Source organism: Euphorbia lathyris, chromosome 1, assembly GCF_963576675.1.
Source record: "Euphorbia lathyris chromosome 1, ddEupLath1.1, whole genome shotgun sequence".
Classification (NCBI taxonomy): domain Eukaryota; kingdom Viridiplantae; phylum Streptophyta; class Magnoliopsida; order Malpighiales; family Euphorbiaceae; genus Euphorbia; species Euphorbia lathyris.
In genome coordinates, this window is record NC_088910.1 from 106,304,357 (window position 1) to 106,312,648 (window position 8,292).

An 8,292-nucleotide genomic window follows, 5' to 3' on the forward strand; every position below is an offset into this window, starting at 1 on the left:
TGCGCGTTAAACGTCTGAGCTCAGGAATAGACTCTAAGTGCTATTTCCTGACTCAAGCTAAGAAACTGACCTAGTCACCAGTTGACTAAGCCAGTATCTTGCTGTTTACTCAGCGCCGCTGTTAAAACCTTTTTCCTTAGAAAAAGAAGTCTGCCCTAATTGCGAAAAAGTTTAAATAGTTCCTAACCCCCCCCCCCCCTTGGAACTATACTTGCAACCTTACAGGGGACCAACAGGGAAGAACGAAGGAAATAACGTAGAAAAACCATTTCTTTGATGGTAACAAGAAGAAAGAAACCAAGCAACGAACAGGAAAATGAAAAACCATGGCTTCGTTTTCTAGGGTTGGGAAGTTGCAGAATCAAGAGATGAAGAGAGGAAAAAGAGAAATTCATTGTGATTTTGACTAAATGGTGCAGATTTCGTGGAATTTAAAGGAAGAAAGGAAGATCAAAAGTCTTGAAATCATTAATGCAGGAACAACTTTTTGCATAACCAAGGAGATAAGGGGAGCGGCGGTTCGCGAGTGGTGGAAGTGGGAAGGTTAGGGGTATTATGGGAAAGTCACACAAAATCAATCTAGATATGTAGTAGGATGAGTAAATGGGTTAAATATGTAAATGGACCTCCCATTTGATCCAGTTTTGTAATTTTCCCTTTAAATATTTATTTTAAAATTGATTTTGTTTAACACAGTTAAGCATGAAATGGCAACATTTCATATTTGTTAAATCGCATTTTCAGATAAGGCTTAATACATCATTTGCCCCCTGAACTTGTCCAAAAAGCTTGATTGGCCCCCTGAATTTTCAAAGTGTCCCGATAGCCTTCTGAACTTGCATAAAATGTTCAGTTAGTCCCCTGAACTTGCATTAAATGTAATCAACTGATCACTCGGTTGCAAAAAATAAGTTAAATACGGAAGATATATTGCACGAGTCTTGAAAAAAGTAAAACGACCCAAATCGGAGTATACGGTGCTTAGAATAGAGAAGACAAGTTGTATAGTTGAGCAAGCAATAACTTCATTTTTAATCTATTTTTGAATTATATAATAACATTCTAAGATGCGTAGAATACATCTTCCGTATTTAACTTACTTTTTTGCGACCGATTGATCAATTGATTATATTTTACGCAAATTCAATGGGCTAACTGAATATTTTATGTAAGTTCAGGGAGCTAAGCTTTTTGGACAAGTTCAAGGGACAAATGATGTATTAAGCCTTCAGAAAACGATAGGATCTCATTTTTACTATGTATGAAGCATAAAACATAAAAGTCATGGAGGAGAACGAATTCTCTCTCATATTCTGTTTGTTTTTATGTGAACATTTTGATTTGAAAGAAGGAGAAAGGGATAACAGAAAAGGAATTAGGAAAGCCAACCAAGAATGGCAACCTTAACGTCAGAATTTGTAAATTCTACATCTCTTACTAACTTCAAACCAGCCTCAATTTCGATTTCAAGCTCAAGCTCCGGGAGACCAACAAGAATTTCTTTTCCACTTACTCGGGTTAAAGCTCTTGCTCAGACCTCTGCTTCGCTCGACACAGCCAGGCATACTGTGCGTGTGGATTCCCTCAAATTTCTTCTACTTTTGCCACTTGCTATATCATACTCTCATTTTGGGGTTTCCTTCTTTAATCTACACTTGGGATGCTACATTCCTGATTTCGGGATTTTAGATAAGGGTTTTGCTGGATTTAAGATTAGTCTCTCTTATATTGCACACTTAAACTTTTCTTCTTTATACATGGTTATTGATGGTGGTTAATTTCTGTAAAACTGATTTTCTAGGTCGATACGTACATAAAAAGTGGCATGGTTATTGGATTAGGGTGTGGACAAGCTTCTGGTATGGCAATACAGTATTTAGGTGGGCAACTTCGTGCAGGTGTTTTAAAAGATATAATAGGCATACCCATGTGAGTTTGCATTCTCCAATGATGATTTTCTCTACCTTATTATCTGGAATCATTCAAAAAGATAGTGTGCCGCTTGATAAACATTTCAAACCTTTCTTGTAAATATTTCAGGTTTTCTTGAATTCCTCCCATAATTGGATGGTTGGTTTCACATTTATGTAGGTCAATAGAAAGTGCAAATGCAGCAGCAAAGGCAGGCATCCCTTTGGATCAATACAAAGATGGTTCACAAGTGTGCTTAAATTTTGATTATATTTTGAAGTTTCTTGTATTTCAGCATTATAAGGTCTATGTATATTTTCATGTTTATGTGAAACAAGCAGCATGCTCACAGATTGCAAATAAATAATCTGGAACCAAATGCTAAATTGGATGGACAGGATTTTGGAGCTCTCTATAATCAGATAGGATGATTTTGTGGTTCTGTGCTATATTTATCTTTCCAGAAATAAAAGCATGTCCTTTAAAATTCTTTTGAACATAACCATCTTGTTGCCATTTTATAGATTGATTTTGCATTTCATGATGCTGATGTGGTAGAAGAAGAAACACTACTTGCTGTCGTTGGTCGTCAAAAATTGTTAGGTGTGGAGTCGATCATACAAGAAAAGGTGAGTCTGTTGTCATTGTATTTCATTTTCCTTGCTTCCATTGAGTTTCTAGGACTCCAAACCCTTGAATGGACTTTGGTAGTCAAATATTTCATGTATGAATATTCTGCATTGGTGTCTGAAATTAAGTTTTTTTTTTCCTTCTTATTCCTTCGTGCAGTCAATTCTAAATACTGCCAATAAGCTTGTTTTCATGATCACAGACAAAGAGTACAAAAGCAATCTAGACGGTTCCATTCCAGTGTTGGTTCACTCTGTAAGCAACACCATTTATACTGAAACTGTTCAGCAGCCAGAAAATAATCATGAGTAGCAGAATATCAGTTTCTAAATTCTTTTTCTCATTTCAGTTTAACTGGATGGAAAGTGCTGAAAAGATTGATGATCTGTTTATAGGTGATGCAGAGGTATGAATATCACATTGCCATTTGCACGATAAATGTTGGAGCCCCTGTTAATGCTGAGATACTTCTTTTATGAAAATTGATAACCATAATAAAAAAAAAAAAAGGGCGGCCCGGTCGCATTACGCGTCCCCGCTGAGCGAGGGTCCGGGGAGGGGTCCCACCATAATATATTTTGAAAATTAGAAAGGACCTTAGATATTTGCTGATATTAGTGGCATCCAGTCTAAGTAAAAAGTTCTGTTTATGAGGACCTAGTTGGAGAATAATGTCTGAACAATGTTGTATAAAACTAAATAAGAGACCTGATTTATTGAGGTTCAACCATCCAGTGTGATATGCAAAGAGACAGTTTTTTTTTTTTTTTTTATAGAAAATGCAATCTCATTAAACAACCAAAGGAGTACATTTTTCAGAACAAATGAGATTAACAAGAAAACTAGGAACTTCTTCTACAAGAATAACTGTCTCTTGAAGAGATTCACCCCATTTTGCCAAAAAGACTGTTGCTTGGTTGTGAATCTTGTAATTTTGTTTTGGTAAGATCCTTAGTGGAAGCAAACTGTTGCATTTCTTTCCGTATTTGTATTTGATCCAGTACTCTGTCCTTAGATGACTGTAGGTAAAGTGTCTGTCTAGAAAGCATAAATAGAGTTCCTTTGCACTTGCCTGCTTAACAACCTGTTGTAATTATTTTAACAAAATATCAAGTATATATACGGAACAGATGTTTCATTAAGCCATTTGAATTCTGACGCTCAATTTTTGTGCTTTATCCTTTTGTTGATAATTAAAAGGTATGGAGAAGATCATCTATGGGACAAGCAAGTCCAACAGGGGGTGACTTTCCCCTTATGACTAAAGAGGGCTATAACGTTCTTGACATCATCTTTACATCTCCTATAACACGTCTCGGTTGGTTTAATGATCATGAAATTTCATGTTTTAGTATCTTTATTCCATTGAGGTCGTCATTTGTGCTTACTGCGTTCTATGACACTTATAATTGTTCCTGCAGCTGAAGTAGCTGAAATCCTTGATAAAATTGATGGGGTCGTTGATCATGGAATCGTTTCCAAGTTCCCGTTAGTTTCAATGCTTCCTTTGGAATTCTTGAGTAATTTTGATATAATAATGTAGGATAGAATAGATCAAAGTTATAAAATAGCAGGCTGAAAAACTTACCAGGTTGGAGGTTCTTTCTAAGGTTTGATTGATAGATAATTTGGTAGTATTGATTGCAAATCCATCACTTGGGTTGAAAGAATTAGCATATGATGTTAATGTTGGTGTAGTGCTTAACATATATAATTGCTGAAATTTGTGGTTGCGACATGGATCAATGTCAAGTTCATTAAGAAATGCTACTACCTAGTGTAGACAACTAACCTGATAAGTTTGTAACTTCAAAGGCAAATACAAGGAATAATGGGTCAATTTTCCCCACAGTGACCTTTTAGTTTTTAATTTAGCCCCTCAACTTAGCATTTTCGGTCAAATTAGTCCATAATGGCATGTAAATTTTCGCCTTAATTCTGAAGCTTGCTTGGTAGTAGTGAGTCTGTATGTGTACAAGCTTTCTATAATTCTATTGTTTCCTCATAAAATAATAACTGTAATATGTAACTTATGTTGTTTATTGTATTGTTCGTTGAGAGCACAGGTGCACGACGGTGATTGCTTCGGATGATGGGATTCGCATTGTCAATATTCCTCCAACAGTTGCAGAGGCAGAGGGGGCTGTCTTGTGAATTACAACTTTGTAAACATGACCATTTGTATTTGTGAAGAGAGTAAGTAGATACAAATTTAATACTGGTGGATTCTCTTCTTTTGTATACTCTGTTTCTCTTCTTTTTAATTGAGTAGTTATAGCTGTTGGTTATAGTATACATATAATTTTCTGTTATGTTGAGCTGACAGTATACTAGCATATAATTAGTTGTTGTAATTGTATATAATTCTCAGATATAACACGTGAATGAATACAACAAAATCATTCTTCATTTTCACTTTTCTCTTCCTTCTCATTCTAGCTTGTTGATTCTTTGATCCTGTTGCAGTTAGTAAGCTGTTTATTATGGTATCAGAGCCGTGGTTTGCTCATTAATGCTGAGGAGGAGCTATTTGCATGCGTTGCAAGTATTTGATGAAGAAAAGCAAGATTCTGCTCGAAATCCAGGAATTGGTTCATCCACTAACATCGATGGACTCGTAGATTCTAAGATTGAGAAGTTAGATTCGTGATTACATCTAGAAATCGAGGTCAAGCCAAAAAATGGAGAATATATGAGGTTTTGAACGAGGAGATTCACATACTAGAGATTTTTCTCAAGTCTTGATGTATGCACAATATGATAATCCTAGATTTGTTTTGGTGAGCACTTCGTTAAATGCAAACAATGACTTGTCTTGAAGGAGAGGTATGATTCTCACTTTTGAAGTCAGAGATAAAATCAATTACATAACCAAAGATGATATTTTATGCCTGATAATTTTTCCCCTTAGTATGCAAAAAATGGAGGAAACGGGTAGCTTGGTTATTTCCTCCATTCTAAACTCGAATTGCTTGAGATTTGGTTTAGTCTTTCATCTATGCTAACTAGCTAGATTGTTTTGGTGTGATATTGAACATAATTTTGGGAAAAATAATGGACAATTCGTGTATCAAATTAAAAGAGAGTAAATCATTAGTTTAAGGTGAATCATCAGTTCTTTTGTCTTATAAACCTTTCTTAAAGCTGTTGCTACTTTCTGGGATTCTATTCTTATGTTCTCATATTTGGGCATCAAGAGCTTTGTCCGTTTTTTGAGGAATTTGAAGCTATAATATGTGCCATTCCATTTTGTATCCTAAAGTGTCCATCTCACAACTGCAACTCAAGTATCATTCTCATGGTATAATTGAGTATGCTCAGAATCTGTACTCGAAAATATGACAATTGGAGCAGGAGTACCTGTTTTGTCCTGCTGAGCCACTATTTGCTAATTTCTCCTTCTGGACTCTAGTAGTGGAGATTACCATATTCTAGGTATGGTTGAGCAGATGGAGAGAGATGTCAATCCTTTTCCTACTATTAATAGAGATACTGCTTGGGCTTGATAGCTAGTGTCGGGCACAGGACCAGTGCGTCTGGCAGGGAATCCTTTGCAATATTGTAGGTAAGCCAAAATCTTCTTTTTTCCCCCCACTTTTTTCTCCTGAATTGCGACTCGATTAATCGAGTCGGATCTCTCTTTTCTTCTCTAACTCTCCTTTTGCATGAATTTCCCCTCCCTCTTTATTCTCTAACATTCCTTTTGCCTAAGTTTCCCTTAACGGTTTTCAATTGCATAATATATATTTTTAGATTTGGATGCATGAGAAGCTTAAGATTGTGCCTGCTCCTACTACTTCTCTTTTGATAAGGAGATTCCCTGTGACTTTTATCAACCATAGTGGTTTATCCATAGTAGCGGTGATCGAGAGTGATATGAGTTTATTATGGGACAGACTCTGCATCCCCAAGGCTCAAGGTGGAATTGGCTTTCGTAAGCTTCACCAATTTAATTTGGCACTTAGCCAAGCAAGGTTGGCAGCTCCTGTCCTATCCTAACTCTCTTGTTGCTCAAGTCTATCAAGCTCGGTATTATCGTAATGGCTCATTTCTGGAGGGGGAGTTGAAAAACAATCCTAGTTATTCATGGATGAGTATCTTAGCTGCCAAACACTTAATTCTAGTGGGTGCAAGGTGAATGGTTGGGTCGGGCTCCAAGATTTGGTCAGGCCCCTGGCTACCCGACTGGAAAATTCTGTATGTTGAAAGTCCTATTCTGGAGGAGCAACTGCTAGAGTATGTCTCGGATTTAATGCAGCATCCAGGTAATAACTGGAACCCTTCGATCCTCAACAGAATACTTCACAGAGAGGGATCACAGTTTAATTAAGCAGATTCCGTTGAGCATCCGGGCTGTTACAGATGGATGGTACTGGTTATTCGACAAAAGAGGAAGGTTCTCGTCCGGAGCAGTTACCATTTTCTCCAGAGTCAATCTCATCCCATTTTGCCGACTACGGACTCAGTATGGAAGCGGATATGGCACCTGGGTGTTCCACCAAAAGTTAGGAATTTTATCTGGCGATGTTTGAGTAAGTGCCTGTTTACCCTTGCTGTAAACTCGGGACACATTCAATTACCGAACTCTTGCCTAGTGTGTACCTCCCATGAGGAAACTGACATCCACATTCTAGTGGAATGTCCTATCGCAAGACAGCCTTGGCAACTCTTAACCGTTGGAGATATCAACACCAATTTAGCACCTTACGGAATTCTGGCAGTTGCTGCTCAAACATAAAACAAGCAAAGAAGTGAACCAAGCTGCAAAGTTGTGCTGGTATCTCTAGTACAACCGGAATCAGCGAGTCTGGAATAAAAAATCTGAGTTAGCTGCTTGCATTTTCAATAAGGCCTCGACCATGCTTGCTCAACGGAAGGCAGCTGTCCCCATTCAACCTCGGGTATCTACGTCGAATGCGCAGTCGCCAGCCTGGTCTCCCCTATCAAACGGCAACCGAAAGTGTAATGTTGATGCTTTGATCTTCACCAATAACTCTCTTGCAGGGTTTGGTTTTATCATCAGAGACAATTGTGGCCAGTTTATCACTGCCAAGAATGGTTTCATCCCCTTCTCCTCGGATCGAACTACAGTGGAAGGGCTTAGCATCCGAGAGTCCCTAACTTGGCTTAAAGATAATACTTATCTAAACCTGCTAGTTGAATCTGACTCACAATAGTTCAAGCAATCAACGGTTCAGATGAGCATGATTCTCTGTTTAATATCATTATCTCATATTATAATTCCTAACTAATGTTTTTTTTTTGTGGGAAAAGATCTGCGAACCAGCTGCTCATATATCCTTGCTAAGGGCTATTAGTTCTATGACAGATCATAGGTTAATTTGCCTCCCTTTCTTATATCTCATTGGAGTTCAGTTTAATGAAATCATCTCTGTCAAAAATTTTTTTTGCTTCAGGTTGCTTTTTCACGATTGGAAGACTGAAGAGTTTCCTATTACGATTGGAGTGCATCAAGGTTCCGCACTAAGCCCATTTCTTTTTGCCATCGTTATGGATGAACTAACAAGTTCACTTCAAGATGGTATACCATGGTGCATGCTGTTTGCAGATGATATTGTGTTGGTTGATGAGACGAAAGAAGGAGTGGAGAGGAAGTTGGAACTATGGAGACAAACTCTAGAATCTAGAGGCTTTAAGTTGAGCCGAAGTAAGACAGAATATTTGGAGTGTAAGTTTAGCGGCCATAGGAGTAGGGAGGCAGGGTCGATCACCCTAGATGGGAAAGTTGTT

General features: G+C 37.7%; 1 protein-coding gene across 3 annotated transcripts; it reads left to right on the forward strand.

Annotated features, from left to right (window-relative positions):
* The first annotated feature begins 1,275 nt into the window (after positions 1-1,275).
* LOC136210514 (probable ribose-5-phosphate isomerase 4, chloroplastic) lies at positions 1,276-5,433 on the forward strand. 3 transcript variants are annotated; one of them, XM_066001798.1, is made up of 10 exons: positions 1,276-1,568; positions 1,802-1,929; positions 2,092-2,161; positions 2,436-2,540; positions 2,701-2,796; positions 2,891-2,947; positions 3,742-3,859; positions 3,963-4,029; positions 4,608-4,737; positions 5,035-5,433. In XM_066001798.1, exons 1-9 carry the CDS (start codon positions 1,395-1,397, stop codon positions 4,693-4,695), a joined length of 903 nt encoding a protein of 300 aa, XP_065857870.1. In that variant the 5' UTR covers positions 1,276-1,394; the 3' UTR covers positions 4,696-4,737; positions 5,035-5,433. The 3 variants fall into 3 exon arrangements, with proteins under 3 accessions (XP_065857870.1, XP_065857869.1, XP_065857867.1); XM_066001795.1 differs by having other exon boundaries at positions 1,277-1,568; positions 5,008-5,433; XM_066001797.1 differs by lacking the exon at positions 5,035-5,433 and having other exon boundaries at positions 4,608-4,834.
* Positions 5,434-8,292: the final 2,859 nt, after the last annotated feature.